This window comes from Budorcas taxicolor, chromosome 2, assembly GCF_023091745.1.
Source record: "Budorcas taxicolor isolate Tak-1 chromosome 2, Takin1.1, whole genome shotgun sequence".
Classification (NCBI taxonomy): domain Eukaryota; kingdom Metazoa; phylum Chordata; class Mammalia; order Artiodactyla; family Bovidae; genus Budorcas; species Budorcas taxicolor.
In genome coordinates, this window is record NC_068911.1 from 113,834,658 (window position 1) to 113,853,553 (window position 18,896).

Below are 18,896 nucleotides of genomic sequence, written 5' to 3' on the forward strand. Positions count from 1 at the left end.
GCAGGAAAGTGAGCTCAGCAGGCTTCCAAGCTCCAAAGAGCTGGCCGTGGAAAAGAAGGAATCTCAACAACCCACCTGGGTTTCGGCACCAAAAAATGTAGGGTAAGGGAGTCAGAGAAGGCAAGGTTTGAAAAACAGCACTTTACAGAAACAGATCACCTTTAATGAGGCCAGAAGGGGCAGCAGTCAGATTAGTGAGCTGCTGCACTAACCCAAGAAAAAAGTAAGTATATATAGGCATATATGTGGAAATCTACTGTCTTAAGGGGGCCCGTTCTTCTCCAAGGTTGTTCAGATTAGTTACCTCTTAAACAGCTGGGGCAAGCACTTCTGGAGATCTGCCAGAGGCTGGGACTGGATGGGAGCTGGGCATAATCAACTTTAATGTCCATTTTTTTCTTTGGGTGAGAGTTCTTTGTTTTGCATAGAATGGTGGGGAGGACTCGGAGGGAGCTGTTTTGAGCTTTCCTTCACCATATGTGTGTGTGTGTGTGTGCGTGTGTGTGTGTGTATACATATATGTATATATGTGTGTATATATATATATATATATATATATATATAAACTGAGAGATACGTGTGTATATCTCTGTATGTGTGTGCCACTTTAAACTTCTAACTCATTCTTTAACCTGCCTAATCAGTAACAACTTAAGCACATCATGGGTTGCCTCTGTTTTCTAGTACAATTCAATCTGACTTCTCAATTTATTTACATTCTGTTTGAACTCCCTCCCAAGTTTTCTTCCTCTCCCTTCTTCCCTACAATTACGTCTAATCCCTACTAGCTCAGGTCCTGCCACTCCACCAAACAAATTATTCTAGCTTTCATTAACCCTTCCAATTATTGTTCAGTTCAAACTGATTATTGCCAAGAGGAATTTGAGCCCATCAAGACCAATTTTTAAAGAAAAATATGAATTTCTCCATGAACTAGCCCAAAGTTTTAATGTAACGATTTTTTTTAAATGTACCCTCCTCCACACACACACACACACACACACACACACACATAAAAAGATGTACTAGCCAATCAGATTGTAACTTCTGTTCAGCACTTCTAAAGGGCCTGTGCGTGTGAGCTTTGGGCGTTTTAAACAGGAACTGTTCTAACTGGAGCCAGTTAGTAGAGTAGTAGAATCTATTTTAATGCACACTAATCAGAATATTTAATAGACTCAGAATTTAGGATGGGATGAATGGTATCAAAGGAAAAACATAAGAGTGAAACAAGTTAGATTGCTTTGAGAAATGTTATATTTACATTGCTGGGTAGCAAGCGACATAGAAAGTGAATGTATTTCTCACCAAGGAGAGTGGTCAACAAGTTTGGAGATACATACGTGTGAGACTTAGGTATTACTCAACTTAAATCGTCCAGAATCCGAAAAGAATAGGAACAGAACGGAGAAGGTAGACTGCCTATGGCCTTGATTCTTCACTCTTCCCCCAAGGAAGCTCAAACAAAACCAAGTAGCAGGGGTGCGGCCTGCTGGCTCAGATACAATGGGAACCCGTGCCGGGTCGCGCCTCCTTTCCCCGAGAGGGCGCTGCATAGAATCCTTTCTCCAAGGGTAAGACGGCGAGCGCGCGCCCGGAAGCACTTCCACCCCGGACCCATTTCCTCTACGCACCAGGGACGCTCCCATGACGCATTTCCGGCTGGCTGCACTGAGCACGTGTGACTCGAGAGGAAATAACGTCACTTGGGAGAGCCGAAAAGCTGGGTTGTGGCGCTGCCGTGAAGCCCTTCACCGACAACATGTCTCATTTACCGATGAAACTTTTACGCAAGAAGATCGAGAAGCGGAACCTCAAATTGCGACAACGAAACCTAAAGCTCCAGGGTGAGATGCGCTGAACCTCTCGGCGGCCCGGGTTGCGGAGGGAGCCGGCACGTGGGCCGTGGCGCGCTACGGCACCGGACGGCTCTGGTGACTGCGGCCCCGGTGTGGCCCCGGCAGCTTCCCCCAGAGCACGCGTGCTTGGGGAGCGGGGAGAGGCAGCCCGGGGCAGCCTCCATTCCGGCCCAGCGCAGGTGCCGACGCCGCGTTGCCCCTGATCTGCCCTGACCTTTCAAAATCAGTTTCTCCTTTCAGAACGCGGACAGGACCCCGGTTGATTTTCTTTCCAGCCGAACCAGGCTGCCCCACTTCCACCCTCCCTAATCCGATTCCTTCGTGATCTCTAGGGTCCACCTCATCCCCCACCCCCATTTCCCAGCAGACACGTGGGACTTTCTCATCCCCGCGCATCTTCCTTTCACATCATCTATTTCGTGTGTGTATCGTTTCAAAACAAGCTGTGTATCACTCACTTCACGGACATACCTGGTACCCTTGCTTTCGCCTATCTCCCTGCACTCTGTCTCGACTCCTGCAGAACTTCATCTCCTAAAGTGTCTCATGCGCGGTCATACGCGTGATGCATGTGCTCGTGCCCTGTCTTCCCGCCACTCCTCACTTATACGTTTCTTGGGAGCTTCTGCGTATTTGTGTCCATAACAAAGACCATTGCAAAGCATTTTACCTGAATGTCACGTTTCTTTACTTACCTCGGTTGCACAACTTCCTTACAGTGGAGCAGACATCCTGAAGTTAGTTGTGTTAGCCTTTTTAGGTCCTGTGTAACAGCCGTCCCTAACCTTTTTGGCACCAGGGACTGGTTTCATGAAAGACAGTTTTTCATGGTGAGGAGTGGGGCCGGGGCAGGGGTGTGCGGGGGGCGGCGGTTCCGGATGATTCAAGCCGGAATTACATTTATTGTGCACTTTATTTCAATTATCTTTATATCAGCTCCCACCTCAGGTTATCAGGCATTAGATCCCAGAAGTTGGGGACCTCTGCCCTGTTAGACTTAAGACCCCCTAGGGCAATGTTGGAGGCATACTGCCTAACACTAGTTGGTTTTCTACAGAGATGAGTTGATTGAAAGAAATCCTGGAGGAGGGAACAAGTGTGTGAATTTTAGGAATAATGTTTTTGAAGTTCCCTAATGTTCACATTTCCTATGGAATAACAAAGCATTGCTGACTACGTCTTGGTAGTTTAAGGTAACAAAAGGTAGTACTTTGTCAATGTATAAACAGAAACTTGTAAAACATTGTTAGGCATTTAAATACAATAAATATCAAGGCAAATAAGTAGTTTAATCAACGGGATTTTCAATTCGCTGACAGCTGAAAAAGTAGATTCGTCAAATACCTAATATGTATGTTTTGTAAGTACCATTGTTTGGCCCCATCTGTTTAAATATTTAACCTCATTGAAGTTTTCTTGTTTCAGACTTTTGACTCCTTAGTCACAATGTGTTTTCCGTTTTTAAACAGGTGCCTCAACTGTGAGCCTGTCAGAAACTCAAAATGGAGATGTGTCTGAAGAAACAGTGGGAGATGGAAAAGTTAAAAAGTCCTTAAAGCAGTCTGTGAGTGCGGGCTTGTCAGAAGCCCAAAATGGAGATGTAGCTAAAGAAACAGTAGGAAGCAGAAAAGTGAAAAAGTCCCTAAAACAACCCATGAGTGCTGGGCTGGCAGAAGCCCCAAATGGAGACACATCTGAAGAAGCAGGAGTAGGTGGGAAAGTGAAAAAGTCCCGAAAACAATCTATGAAGGCAAGCGTGTCGGGAGCCGACAACGGAGTCCTACCTCAGGGAGCCATGGAAAATGTCAAAGTTAAAAAATCCATGAAAGAGTCCGTAAATGCAGGCATGTCAGAAGCCCAAAATGGAGATCTATCTAAAGAAACAGGGGAAAATGTCAAAGTTAAAAAAGCCTCCAAGAAATCTACCACATTGACCAGTGGAGAAGCAGCAATGCAGTCTCCCAATTCGGAATCAAAAAAGAAGAAGAAGAAAAAGAGAAAAGTAGTGGATGATGCTGGGCCTGGTATGTACTTTTATTTTTTTTTAACGTAAGCCATTAAGTTTTTCAAGTTATTCTGCCTTTCTTCTCTTTTTATTGTAATGTCCACACAACATCCAGGGCTCCTCCACCCCGACCCTCACCCTTACTGGCATGCAAGAAACTAGCCTGGTAGCTAGAGGAAACATCAGAGGAAGGTGCAGTTTAACTTTTCTCAAAATACTGTTCTTCTTTGGCAGTTAACTGTCTGAGCTTCTTAGATAAAGTGTACTGTGACATAATAGTTTAGATCTACCTATTTCCAAAGAGAATTGTGGAATTACTAAAGAAATCTGGGCTGGTTTAGAGTTTATCTTCTTGTGTCTTTATGAATCAGAGACTTTACATTAATGATTCTTTCACTCACCTCTTTTTTCCCCTGGTTCCTTTTTCCCCACAATAAATTCCTATCTATGAAAAGCAGCATAATGATAATTTGAGTATGTAAAAATAGGAGTTGGGAAACTTCTGAATAAATGGAACATTAATTCCCCAGTGAGTAGAATGGCCAGAATAGGGGAAGAGGCATACTTTCATTTAGAAGATTGTTGGACTTGAATAAGTTTAGGTGAAAGAACAGGCATTTTAATTAAACTGTGAGTAGGCAGAGATTTCAGGGGAGGGTCGAACAGGTATCGGCAAACTGTTCAGCCTTCTGCCTGTTTTTGCAGACATGCTTAACCGGAACCCTGTGATACCCGATTGTTTACTTCACCTTTGTGATGACAGAGACCATACAGCCTGCAAAACCTAAAGTGTTTACAAATCTGGTTCTTTATAGATAACATTTGCCAACCCCTGTGTCAGCATGTCCTATTCACCTTTTGTCGGAAATAAAGTTTTCATCTAGAAAGATGCTTTGGATTTTTCAAACATGCCTGGCTGGCTTTTTACTGCCTACAGACTGTAATGCATTTGTAAATTATGAGAAACTGCTTAAACAAAAAGTGAAACGAGACAGAGGCTAAAGCGTGAGGATTAGACATTACAGTTTTGATTTAAAGTGGTTGTAATCCTGTTCTAAAATTGTTAGTGCCTTTAGGGTTCTTATTCTGAGTATGCTGGAGGAAGTGATAGTTCTACTCTGAAGCACTGAATCACAGGACTGGAAATTTAAATCCTGTTGATAACCTTGAAGAACTGTTTTAACAAAAAGAGAAGTCATAAGCCTTGAAGTCCAGCTGATAGTATTCATGGCCTTTGAATGTGTGGGTCCTACAGAGTTGATCATTTCCCAGAAGGGTGGTCATAAGGTCCAAGGAAGAGGCTAGTCCTGGGTTACAGAGTCCTGCGTTCTGGTTTAGGTCAATTCTGTTCTAAATAGCATCACTAACTGCCATGAATTTTTAAAAGCACAGCATAGAGTTAACCTATTTGGCCCAAAGTAGAACATTTAAGAGCATGATGGGAGGTAGGACTGGGAAGGTAGTTTAGGAAACTGTGTTTTTAAAGTTGTGAATGTATGCTAAAATGAAGAGCTAGGAAACCTTCCCTCTCCTCTTACCACTTACATTCAAGGAACCGGCCAGCCAGTTTCTGTCACCCAGCTGAGTAGGTTGTTGCCCTTGCTTTGTAATCTATCTCAAGTAGTATAAAGAGCTTTTAAGACAAAATTAGCTTTTATATGAAATTGGTGTTATGAGAGGAAAAAGTGTTTGTTATTGGTTTTTTTTTTCTTTCATTAATCACTTGCCCTTGTCTCCTTAATGAATTTTATAGAAGTAGGAGTGGTTGGTATACTTAAATTGTTTAGTTCAGCTTATAAAAAATTTCTTACTTAAGACAGTATAATAAGTAGTAAGTCAGAGAAGGAAGTATTATATCACTTACATGTGGAATCTGAAAAAATAGCACAAATGAACTTACAAAACAGAAACAGACTCAGAAACATAGAAAATAAATGTAGTTACCAAAGAGGAAGGGGGAATGAATAAGTTGGGAGTATGGGATTAACAGGTGTTACTACCATCTATAATAGATGATAAGGATTTACTGTACAGCACAGGGAACCATTCAGTATAATGAAGCATTTTTTTTAAAAATATCAGTAATGCATATACCTATAATGTATGCATAACTGAATCAGTTTGCTGTTTACTGAAACCAGCACAATATTGTAAATCAACTATCCTATATATATAGGATACATCCTATATCCTATATGTATTAATAAATACATATACTATATATAGTATATATGTGTGTATGTATATACACTAAGAAGCCTAAAAAATTAAGCTTTGTTAGCAGATCTGCATGTCTTGCTGAGTTTTTAAATACAGCCAGATTTTTTTAATCAGGAAAAAGAGATTCTTAGCAAATTAAAACTGAAAACGTGTTAAGCTTTTGAAAATATGCTTCTTTTTTTTTTTGCATCACACATCTGTTATGATCTCATTTGGTCTTCTTGTTTTAAAAAAATTGGGGGATATTTGACCTTTAAACCAAAGATCCCAAAAAAGCAAAAGCTGAGGACATAGGAGACGCTGAAGATGGTGCCCAGGCTCCTGAAGAAACAGAAGAAAGTGTGGAGAAGCCAGATGGCGAGGAGGAGGACAGCGAAGTGCCCAGCCTGCCACTGGGGCTGACAGGTAATGATCAAAGTGTTTCTCCAGGTAGATTTCTAAAATGTCGCACCTCCCTGGATTATAGGATTTAAAGGGTCAGTTGTAGCGTTTAATTTAGCTGGAAAAAAATATTAATAAGTATTGACAAGAAATGGTTTTATATCTAATTGCTGCTTTTTATTTTCCACATTGTGTGCTTTAGTTCTTATTTTTTTCTCTATTTTTCCTTTTTCTTTATTCCTAATATTAAATATTTTGACATGCACACAAATAGCTCTTAGGGTCCTCTATTTCTTCGGTTTGTCACTTTCCATGTTATAGTAGGAAAGTCATTGGCATGGAAGTCTGGAGCCCAGAGGTTTAATGCTGGCTCCATTACTAACAGAGGAGGATGAAATTAACATTATTGAGGGGCTTGGGCCAGGGTCACCTCCTCTGACCTCCATTTCTTTATCTGTAAAGTCAAGAGTTTAGAATCAGTTGCTCCTAACTAGAAACATCTATCAGTTACTTGAGTTGTTTGGTGTGAGGTTTTTGTTTATTAAAATAGGGAAGCCCACAACCCAACCTGTATAATCAGAATTGCAAAGGTTATTGTGGCAGTGGTTCTCAAGCAAGGTAATTTTACCTCCTAGGTAGGGGGACCCATCCCAGTTTTCCTATTTAAGGGGTGCAGCCCCATAAACCTCCTCTGTCCCAGGTAAACCATGGGAGCAGGTGACAAGTTTCCAGTGGGTAGAGGTCAGAGATGCTGCAGGATCTCCTATAATGCATAGGACAGCCTCTCACAGCAAAGAATTATCCATCCCAAGATGTCAGTGGTGCCAGAGTTGCCAACGCCTGGGTTATAGCTGGGGTGTGTGTTGAGCAGGGAGCTCCCTGGTAGTCTGATGCCTTCTCCTGCTGGAGAACCACCACAAACCTGATGTATAGGTACATTCTCACCATCTGGGGCCATCTCTGACTCTTCTCAGTTGTCTTTTTTGGAGTGAGAGTTGCTATTTTGACTGATTTCATACTCAGTTTTTATACTGAGTTGTTTTCTTTCTTAATTTCAGATTTCTTAAACATTTCATTTCTCTCTGAATTTTCCCCTGAAAACCTCACACCACCACCACCTTTGCCCCAGTGTGCTCCCTCCTTGGCATTTTTATTTTTCATAAGTCCCTTGATTGTACCACCTCTCCAACTCTTTGTTATTTTGTTACAGTATAGGCTTTAGATTACACAGCCATTAGCAGTGGAGAAACAAGTATAAGGTCTTTTTCTTGTTATATAGAAATGGTTGGTGTTTAGTCTTTTCTTATTGGAAGAAGCTCTTCTAAAGAAGCTTGACATCAACCCAGTAATGTTTTCAATCAGCAAAACTAATTTAGAAAACTAACAATATTAACTATTCAGAAAAGGTAAATTTGCTAATGATAAACTGTTTTTTGTTTAGGAGCTTTTGAGGATACCTCATTTGATTCTCTGACTAATCTTGTCAATGAGAACACTCTGAAGGCAATAAAAGAAATGGGCTTTACAAACATGACTGAAATTCAACATAAAAGTATCAGACCACTTCTGGAAGGCAGGTATGGTTAACATGAGGTTTGGGCATTGGTCCTGGGCTTCCCAAGTGGTGCTAGTGGTAAGGAATTCACCTGCCAGTATAGGAGATGGAAGAGATGTGGGTTTGATCCCTGAGTTGGGAAGATCCCATGGAGAGGGAAATTCTTGCCTAGGAAGTCCCATGAATAGAGGAGCCTGGTGGGCTAGTCCATGGGGTCGCAGAGTTGGACATGACTGAGCACGCACACATACACACACTTAATATCTCTGTTTTTAGTGCCAATAAGTAAGTAAAGTCGCTCAGTCGTGTCTGACTCTTTGCGACCCCATGGACTGTAGCCTACCAGGCTCCTCCCTCCATGGGATTCTCCAGGCAAGAGTACTGGAGTGGTTGCCATTTCCTTCTCCAGGGCATCTTCCCGACCCAGGGATCGAACCCGGCTCTCCCGCATTCCAGGTGGCTCAGAGGTTAAAGCATCTGCCTGCAATGCAGGGGACCTGGGTTCGATCCCTGGGTCAGGAAGATCCCCTGGAGAAGGAAATGGCAAGCCACTCCAGTATTCTTGCCTGGAAAATGTCATGGATGGAGGAGCCTGGTGGGCTGCAGTCCACGGGGTCACAAAGAGTCGGACACGACTGAGCGACTTCACTTTCACTCTGGACTTCCCTGGTGGCTCAGAGGTTAAAGTGTCTTTAGTGCCAGTAGTTTGGGGGGAAAATACCAGTATGTTCTATGGATCTCACATTGTGTTGGATAATATACCTAACCTTCGTTAAAGGCTTTAGGTTATTTATTGATGTTTGGAGAAAATTGTTCACTTCTGTTTTTAGCACAATTGTTATTTGAGTTAAGTGTTTAACCCACATGATTGATTTCAGTGATAGAGAAGGTGGGGACTATTTTCTTGTTATGATCTAGCCTCAGTGCCTAAAACATGTGTCATACTCCATGGTAGGTATTCAGTAAATACTTGCTGAATGAGTAGAGCAAATATGTTTCTCCTTTTCCGTTTTATTTTTTAGGGATCTTCTAGCAGCTGCAAAAACAGGCAGTGGCAAAACGCTGGCGTTTCTCATCCCTGCAGTTGAACTCATTGTTAAGTTAAAGTTCATGCCCAGGAATGGTAAGCCTGTGAGCCCACTGTCTCTGTAAGAATCTCACTAGAAGTCTGTCATGACTGTGGATGCGCTCCTGGGTGGTAGCTGCAGTTTGACTTTCACCATATATCCTGTTTTGCTTTTTAGGAACAGGAGTCCTTATTCTCTCACCTACTAGGGAACTGGCCATGCAGACTTTTGGTGTCCTTAAGGAGCTGATGACACACCATGTTCACACATACGGGTTAATAATGGGTGGCAGTAACAGGTCTGCTGAAGCTCAGAAGCTTGCCAATGGGATCAACATCGTCGTGGCCACCCCAGGCCGTCTCCTGGACCACATGCAAGTAAGAGGACGCTACCGTGAAGCCCCATCTTCTGTCTGTGTGAAACATACACTTCGCAGCTAACAGTTTTTTTCTGTCCTTTGTCTTGTCAGAATACCCCAGGGTTTATGTATAAAAACCTACAGTGTCTGGTTATTGATGAAGCTGATCGTATCTTGGATGTTGGGTTTGAAGAGGAATTAAAGCAAATCATTAAACTTCTGCCAAGTAAGTGGGTTGCATCTTCATGTGGTTTGCAGAGCAGCTGTTGGAAGTAGCTGAGAATTTTTCCTGTATGAAAACTGTTAATGTCAGCATTTTAATTTAACCAAGTGAAATTGTTGTGCTGGTCAGCCTTAGAGGTAGTTTGCAATATATACATCGATCTTACTGGTAACTTAATACAATGGTTTTGCCATTTGAGAGCTTACAGTGCAAGTTAAACAATTTTTTAACGTATGTCTCATTCCTGTCCATCCCTGCCACCCCATCTCTCATCTTCCAGTAGTCATCGACTTGTTGCCTTCTGTGTTATGTTTAAGTTGTATATACCTTGGTTATAGTACTTGAAACGTTTATAAACTGCTTATATCTATAATAACACTGTGGTTCAGTGCCTTATACGATTTGTTTCTCACTGCTTCATCGAGGTATAATTAACATGTTTTTACATGTAAAGATTATTATGTTTTAAGTATAAGGTTTGATACATTTTGTCCTGTTTACACCTTGAAGCCATCACCACAGTCAATACAGTGAATATTCTCGTAACTCTCAAAGATTACTTTATGCCCATTTGTGATCCTTCCCTCTCTCCCACAGTAGCAACAACCCTCCCCTACTTACAACAACTGCTCACAGGTCTCCTCTCTCACAGGTGGCTCTGGGTCTGCCCTCTGTCAGTGTAGGTCAGTTTGCGTTTTTCAGGGATTTGTACGAATGGAATCATGGGGTATTGCTGTCTTTTTGTCTGTTCTTGTGCTCAGCAAATTCTGTGATTTGTCTGTGCCGTTACATTTTCAATAGTTCTTTGCTTTGTTCCTCCCTGGCATTCTATTGTATAAATATGCCACAACTTGTTGATCCATTTAACTGTTGGTGGACAACTGTGTTGTTAACAGTTTTGGTCTGTTACATATAAGGTTGCTATGAACATCCACCTACAACTCTTTATGGGTGTATATCACCTTTTCTGTCATGTGATTATCTAGAAATGGAGTGATGGGTGTATGTTTAATTAGTAGCATTTTACATCCCCATCAGCAGAGTATGGAAGTTCCAGTCCCTCCTGTTAAGTCTTGAAATTAGGTAGTGTTAATCCTCCAACTTTGTTAATTTGTTTGTCTGTTCTCATCGTTTGCATTTCTCTATGATGTTAGAATGTTTGTCAGTCTCTGGGATCTTGGGATTGTACTGAATATCAATCATTGGTGGAAGACAAAGTTGGGTCCTTCGGCACATGAATGAGATAGATCTCCACTTATCAGCTTCCCAGTTTCTCTCAGAAGTGTTTCAGAGTTTTCACTGTACAGGTTTTTTCATTCCTTATGTGAGGCAAAAATTTTCACTTTATTGTTTTCATGTCTCATTACACTGGCCAGACCCTCCAGTGTACTCCTGAGTGGAACTGGCGAAAGAGCACATCGTTACCGCACTCCTGGTCTTGGGGGGGAGACCGCTCAGTCTCTCAGCACGAAGTGTGATGTAGGTGCTGCACGTCTGGATGCCCTGTATAAGACTGAGGATGATCCCTGTTGTTCCTCGTCTGCTGTTTCTTAAATCAGAAATAAGTGTTAAATTCTGATAGATGCTTATAGTTCCGAATTCACTTTGCTAAAATTTTGTTACAGATGAGTTGGAAAGTAAGCTGTCTTAAGTGAGCTTTAGCGGAAATTGTCCATTTCAACTTAGTTGTCAGATCTGTAGACATAAAGTTGTCCTTGCTGTTCCTCTTTTACTGTCTATAGTGATACCGTGTTTCCAATTTCTGAAAGTTCTACTTAGAGCATTCTTAGTTGTGAAGCAATTCTAAAAATTGCCTGAAAAATTTGGGTTATTTTTATATGGTTATGTTTCAGCACGCAGACAGACCATGCTCTTCTCTGCCACACAAACTCGAAAAGTTGAAGACCTGGCGAGGATTTCTCTGAAAAAGGAGCCTTTGTATGTTGGTGTTGATGATGATAAAGCTAATGCAACTGTAGACGGTCTTGAGCAGGTACTTCTTGTCAATACCTTCCATTTTAAGGATCTCCTTTGGTGTTTCCTTGTGAGTGTTTGGAGGATCCTCTAAAAAGCAAATGGGTTCATGAACTTAATAATAGTACCACCAATTTTATATGAGTAAAATGAATTCTGTTGTCCAATAATATCTTGCACTAAGATGTGAGTTAGAAGGTGGAGAGGCTGGTTTCAAGCACGTAACTGTGAAAATGAGGTGACAAAGAGCCAAAACAGGTTGATTAAAAATAGAACTTTAAGATAGAGTCTTTTGATGAGTAAAATATTTCTTTCCTGTAACAATTTAGCTTACAAACCTTTCATTGGTTATTTAGTTTTTAAAAATATATTCACCTAGCTTTGTGATGTTGTTTAGGATAGTGCACTTCAGCTGTGGTTATTTAGGATCTTGCTGTTAAGGACCTTCTAAAAATGAGTCATTGATACATTTTGAAGGTTCCAGTTAATAGAGCTATTGATTTTACTATGATTATAAGAACTTGATAACCAGTAGTCTCAGAAATATGGAAAATATTTAGTATCCAGTGATTGTAGCCAATAAAAGGAATCGAAAGATTTAAAATCAGTCTTATTTTAGGCTGCATTATTATAATGAAGGTAGTAATTTTGCTATAGGTGAGGCTTAGCAGTGTGTATGCCATGTTAATCTGTTCTCTCCATCAAATTATATTGGTTCATGAAGTTGAAACTGTCCATTCAATTATTTTGTGTCTGTTCACTTGAACCTCTTCTAGGGATATGTTGTCTGTCCTTCTGAAAAGAGATTCCTCCTGCTCTTTACATTCCTTAAGAAGAACCGGAAGAAGAAACTAATGGTTTTCTTTTCATCCTGTAAGTCCGTGAAATACCACTATGAGTTGCTGAACTACATCGATTTGCCTGTCATGGCCATTCATGTAAGTGGTTAGGATAAGTTTATTAAAAACAGCTTACACTTACCAGGTTATGTAGGTTGTGGGGATTAAGGTATCGTTCTTGCCTCCAAACATAGTTCTGAGTAGTTTGGACAATAACAGGTGATGGGTCCTGTGAGGAGGGAATTCTGCCAGGCGGACGGGGAGTGGGAACCTGAAAGGAGGAGCAGATGCCATCGCTTTGGGAAATAGACCGGTAGTGAACTTGAAATAAAGGAGCTAACAGTTCCACAGTTTAGGGGTTCTACATCAAGACCTCCCGCAAATGGTCTCAAATTTCCTCTTCCAGTGGATGTTTTGTTTTGGTTCTAGGGAAGGCAGAAACAAAATAAGCGTACGACCACGTTCTTCCAGTTCTGCAATGCAGATTCAGGGATCTTGTTGTGTACAGACGTGGCAGCTAGAGGGCTGGATATTCCTGAAGTGGACTGGATTGTTCAGTATGACCCTCCAGATGACCCCAAGGTAACTGGCATCCTCTAGTTATCTCCCCAGGTTCCCTGAGAAGTACCCCATCCCACAGATTATTCCTCAAGTTGTTCCAGTCACGCTTCAGCATACAGCCATACAGCGACTCTGCAGAATCTCAGTGATGCTCACAGTGTTTAAGGCTTTCACAGGACCCAGAGAGGGTGTGTGCGAGGAAATGTGAGAGGCATCAGTGGGACTTAGGAACGTTGCCTGCTTGGGACAGTCTGTTAAGAGCAGTAGATGTCAGAGGAATAAAATGTGCTTATGGAGGTAGATGCCACTCTTTAGTATATGTAGTAAAATAAGCTTTTTTAGGTATTTTCAACAAAAGGTAGATTATATAAGTTGTCAGCCATTTGAATGTTTCCAAAAGCCCTTATGAAGTTGAAGCACACTTACTAGCCATTTGGTTGGATCATAGAGTTAATGTGAATGTCCTGTCCAGCTCTCCTTGGCCTCAGTTCTATCTCTGTGGGGATGGTGCCTGCAGAAGGCGTGGGGGACCACTAGCTCTGGGGAGCATGGTGATGGGCTGTGTGGCAACCACCAAGGTTGCTGTGCAAACCAGTGTGTTACCTCAGGTTTTCTCTCTCCACCAAAGGAATACATTCACCGTGTGGGCAGAACAGCCAGAGGCCTGAATGGAAGAGGGCACGCCTTGCTCATTTTGCGCCCTGAAGAATTGGGTTTCCTTCGCTACCTGAAGCAATCCAAGGTAAAGATCTTCACGTGGAAAGCCTTATACTGGGGACAGACTCCTCTCCAGAGGAATTGTTTGCCGGTGCACATGGCCTTGAGCACCATTTCTAGGTGTGTCCAAGGGGTTCCAAGTTGTCACCATTCTGTTAGGACAGTTGGTGCGGCGGTTTAGCAAATGAGGTTTCTGTGGGTCTCGTCCAGGAAATATGAGCCAAAAACTACCCACAAAGCACTGTGCTCAAGCCCTATGTCACTCAGGGGGCGTCCCTGTCCCCAGTCTCCGCACAGCCCTGTTGGAAGCCTCCTCTGCGCCTGCTCCCCTTCTGTCTTCACCTCTCCCAAAGCCGCAGAGAGCCCATCCCCTCCTACCCCGTCCCCTTCCGGGCCCCAGTCCTTGCCTAGCAGTTAGTGCTTTACTGTCTGTAATCTCTGACCAAAAAGATAGCTTCAGCCCTGAATCCGCTCTTGTCACGAGCTCCAGCATGGCTGCTGCCTATTACCTTTCCTCAGCCTGCTGTTTGAAAAGTGGGTTCTGTTTTAACTCCCCTGATTCTGGTCTCAGTCCTCCCTCATCTGACTCTGGCCTTTCTGTTGCCGAGTCTTGTGAATGCTTGTCCGGCCTTGTCTTTCCTGACGTTTGCCTCCTCGTTGGCACAATGTTGCCTGGTGGATTTTCCCCCACCACCCAACTAGCAGCAGTTCCTAGAAATTGCCATCCGGCCTTTGCAGTTTTTCTCTAGCTACCTGGTTCCTGGTTCCTCTGGAAGGGCGTCGCTGATCTCATCCCTCCGTGTGCCCCCAGCACAGGTGCTTATCAAGTTGTCTGCCCACTCACCTGTCTCCCTCCAGGGCTGCAGGGCCTGGGACTCGGGTGGCTGCTCTTTTTCCCCAGCACCTGCATGAGCGCTTTTCCAGTTGTCTCATAAGAGATGACTGGTAAGAAATCCCTCCCGTAGGAGTTAGTGGTCACAAACCCCAGTTTCAGAAACCCTGGTGTTACAAACCCCCGTCACAGGGCAGTGTGGTGTCAGGGCAGCTTTCCCAACACTGAAAGAAGAGCTAGTGGTTCTGTAAACTAGAAGCTGAAAGCTGCTTCATCACATTGCACTACAGAGATGTTTAGAGAAGAGGACATCAGTGCATCATTGCCCCATTCAGTTTCATACCTTTTCTTTGTGGAGGGTTCCATTCAGTGTGCATTAGGAGAGGAAAGGTGCACGTCTCCCATTGGCATTGGAAGACAGGGAAACAGGTGAAATTGAAATTCCACAAGCCTTTTCCCTTCCATCTCTTCAGTGACTGATGAGCTGCGTCAGACCAACCCGGTTTTCTAACCTGCATGCTTTTATTTTCTAGGTTCCATTAAGTGAATTTGAGTTTTCCTGGTCCAAAATTTCTGACATTCAGTCTCAGGTATGTGGGAGGGGTGGAGGGCGGGGGGGCATCCCAGCCCTGCCTCTGTAGTGTCTCATCGACACTCTCCTCCAAGCCTCCCTTTCCATAAAGTGGGAAGTCTGGACTTGAGTGATCATTGCTGTGTCCTGCAGTGCTGGTGAGCACGTTCCCATACTGTCTACCTGGTTTCATTCTGTACCTTACATGAATTTTGTCATTATTCTTACTGCACCCTGATTTTGCAGGCATTACAAAGCTTGGAGCAAATGTTTTGGAACAAATGTTATAGATGAATTGTGCTTTCTTGTATTAAAGCCAATATTTATTTCTGTTTCAGCTTGAAAAACTGATTGAAAAGAACTACTTCCTTCATAAGTCAGCCCAGGAAGCATATAAGTCATACATTCGAGCCTATGATTCCCATTCCCTGAAGCAGATCTTCAATGTTAATAACTTAAATTTGCCTCAAGTTGCTCTGTCGTTTGGCTTCAAGGTGCCTCCTTTTGTTGATTTGAGTATCCTTTTCTGTGTGCTTATGAATTTGTCCAGGAACTATGGGCCAGAAGCCTGACCAGGGGCTTTGGGGCTTAGCACTCAGGTTAACTTGCACTCTGGCTGAGGCCTGGGGCCCAGGTGGCCATCTCAGTCACTGACCTCGTGTCAGTGCTCGCGTGGGGTAGTCAGGGTGGAGACGACAGAGATGAGACAGTTTATGGCTTTAAGAAAGGACACGGAATTTGAGTGGCAGAGCGAGCCAGGCAAGTTGTAATATGTTAAGTATTAACTGGGTTTAAAAATCCTGCCTGCTAGTTTTAGCCCCCAGTCATGTGGCCACTCCTGATTCGAGCGTTCACATTGTGGTGGCTCGAGGGGTGGTGGGGCCCCTGGTATACAGCTGACTGGTTCTCCCTTGGGTGGTGGTTTGGAGTTGTCTGTCTTTGTGTTGCTGGATTTCCTTAATGCCCCCTTTAGATGTGAACAGCAATGACGGCAAAGTTAGAAAGCGAGGCGGTGGCGGTGGATTTGGCTACCAGAAAGCCAAGAAAGTCGAGAAGTCCAAGATCTTCAAACACATAAGCAAGAAGCCATCTGACCGCAGGCAGTTTTCTCACTGAAGACATACCTTTGTCCTGAAATGTATGTTCTTTTTCTTGCTGTAAGAAAGGAATTTGTGTTACTTTAGGATTTGGACTCATCTAATGACGCGACTGAACTGAACTGAACTGAATGAGTATGAGATGACTTGGGTCACCGGCACTGAGGTTTCCAGTGAGTCTCCTTTTTGGGGATATAAAACAGGTCGCAATGTCTTGATTGCCCAAGCAAAGCAAGGCATTTTTCTAGTCTTTGTGATGATAGAATATTTCTAAGTGTAAATCTTTTTTTTTCCCCAAACTTGTTACTGTTTTAATGTAATTCTTTTGGTACTTTGCTTTCCTAGTGTCTGAAACCTTTTGTGACTTGGATTGCTGTGTCAGCCTGCCAGAAAGGGCAGATGACCGGACACTGGACAGGTGGTGGGGGTGCAGAAAAATTGTCTCAATTGTTTTTTTTTTGGTTTCAGTTTTTTCTTGGACCTTAACAGTAGTTTTTTGACCCCTCCTGAAAATGTTGCTGTGTGAAAGGGCAGAGAGCTTTGGAAAATCCCTAAGAAGCACCTTCAGTTAAGGGGGCACTGGGCTTTTATATGCCAGACTTTAAAACAATGAGCCTTTCTCCATTTTACTTTTTCAGGAGTAAGAAATATGGGTTGTCATTGTTATTTGAATAAAGCGCCCCTAGCAGTCCTGACATTGAGGGTGGTGGTGGTGGTGAAGTCGCTCAGTTGTGTCCGACTCTTTGCGACCCCGTGGACTGTAACTTACTAGGCTTCTCCGTCCATGGGATTCTCCAGGCAAGAATACTGGCGTGGATTGCCATTTGCTTCTCCAGGGGATCTTCCCGACCCAGGGATCGAACCCGGGTCTCCCGCATTGCAGGCAGACGCTTTAACCTCTGAGCCACCAGGGGTGGGGGAAATCCCAGATACTTTACAAGTATAGTCTCTGCTGTTCTCCATTGGGTAGCTTAGCAGACTGAGGCACACAGAACGGTGCCACTCCTCAGGCAAATTTGTTTCTTTGAAGTGGTTTCAATTTTGGTGAGTCCTTCCAACTCGAAATACTTCCTACAGTATTTAGAAGGCAAAAGCATCTTTTTGAGAAAAACTGCCTCTTCCGGATCCGTGAAACAAAAATAGATTTATGGTGAAAACTAAAAATGAGCACACAGCAGAATAGCAAAGTCAGTGGTTTAGTCAGATGGGGTTTTTTGTTGTAGTAATTTTTGATTTCTGGTGTGTTTGATGTTTTATTTCTAGTGTGTTTTATAACTACAAAATGGTTACTATATTTTGTAGTAATTTAAAACCAAAGTTGCTAACATCATTTTACTGTTGTACCAGTTAATATTCAGATTCCTATTAAATGTGCTAAGAATATTAGAAGTCGAAGAAACAGTCTGGTAAACAGCATTCCAGTAGGAAAAGAATGATACTATCCCACATCTGGGCTTGACCACCATCCCCCTTGCTGGACATGTGCTGGGCTTCAGACCTTGTTTGCTGGACTCCTGGCATTTAATACCTGTTTCTCTTTACAGTGACTTTTCTTTATTTCAGAAATAATCATGTTTCAAAAAGTATGCAAAAGCAGAGAAGAATATTTAATCACTGAACAGAAGTAAATACTGTTAATATTTTGATACTTAATCTTCCAGTGTTTTGTATATGTACTTTTTAATTTTTTTTAATCAAAAGTGAAGGATCATTTTATCAATGATCCTCTACCCTGTATTTGTAACCATCTTGTTTCATAACTTATTTTCCTTTGTCATTAAACAATTACATCAACTTTGTATCATTATTACTGCTTTCACCTTGCTTGGTCTGGCCTGGACTTGAGCCCTGGATGCCTGCCTATCCCACCCAGACTGGCTCTCCTTGTTACACTGTGTCTGGTGTCCATTGGTCTTGCCATTTGTGAGAAAAGCATATAAACAGAAGGTGGAAAGATTATTCTTACTCCCATAATGGCTAACCTCAGGACTTGCTGGGAGTCCTATATGAGATTATGCTCACAAGGCCAGTCCAGCCTAGGGACATCCAGACAACATGCCTGGCCAGGATTCACATGGGAGGGAGCCAGTCACCAGAATCTTCAAGGCCCATTTGCACACACAAGACCGCTTAAGTCCCTGTGCTAAGAGCACAGCTGCAGGTGGCATGTGTGGGGCCATTAATTTGACAAATAGGGTTGAGTGGCCTCTTTATCCAGCGAAGCCGGGCAGCACAGGCCGGGAGCCAAGCAGATCACTGTATCCAAGTAGGAACCTTTAGGTCCTCCAGGCTGCAGATGATGTTGTCATTGCAATTTCTAGATTTCTTTTGGTCTTACTACCCAGGTGCAAGCTGAATTCAAATTAAAAAGTGTCTTGTTTACTCAAAAATGCATAGTAGTTAAAAAAGTCTGGAACCAGAATGCCTGGATTCCAATTCCAGTTCTCTTTCCTGGGCCTATTAAATGAGTAGAACAAAGAAAGTACCAAAACATACTTTGTAATGGTGTACGAATTGAATGCAGTAACATGTAAGGTACTAGGATGGTGCCCGGTATAAAGTACTCAGTACCTGTTGGCTGCCTTTATCAGTACATAAATCCTACACAGAAGGCCTGCTGCCCAACAGCAGTAGGTA

The 18,896-nt window shown here is 42.8% G+C and overlaps 1 protein-coding gene across 1 annotated transcript; it reads left to right on the forward strand.

The window, feature by feature from the left end:
* Positions 1-1,720: 1,720 nt before the first annotated feature.
* On the forward strand, positions 1,721-17,954 carry DDX18 (DEAD-box helicase 18). The gene is made up of 14 exons (XM_052660435.1): positions 1,721-1,847; positions 3,329-3,883; positions 6,349-6,489; positions 7,907-8,042; positions 9,043-9,143; positions 9,265-9,464; positions 9,557-9,671; positions 11,522-11,661; positions 12,419-12,580; positions 12,911-13,063; positions 13,671-13,784; positions 15,125-15,181; positions 15,501-15,678; positions 16,136-17,954. The coding sequence occupies exons 1-14, from the start codon at positions 1,763-1,765 to the stop codon at positions 16,276-16,278; spliced, it is 2,280 nt and encodes a 759-aa protein (XP_052516395.1). The 5' UTR covers positions 1,721-1,762; the 3' UTR covers positions 16,279-17,954.
* The last annotated feature ends 942 nt before the right edge of the window (positions 17,955-18,896 follow it).

What these genes read in the sequence shown, in the direction of transcription:
- DDX18 (XM_052660435.1), top strand. Translation starts at nt 1,763, where the DNA reads ATGTCTCATTTACCGATGAAACTTTTACGCAAGAAGATCGAGAAGCGG. An exon ending in ACGAAACCTAAAGCTCCAGG is followed by an intron (nt 1,848 to 3,328) that starts GTGAGATGCGCT and finishes GTTTTTAAACAG; the next exon opens with GTGCCTCAACTGTGAGCCTG. An exon ending in TGCCTGTCATGGCCATTCAT is followed by an intron (nt 12,581 to 12,910) that starts GTAAGTGGTTAG and finishes TTTTGGTTCTAG; the next exon opens with GGAAGGCAGAAACAAAATAA.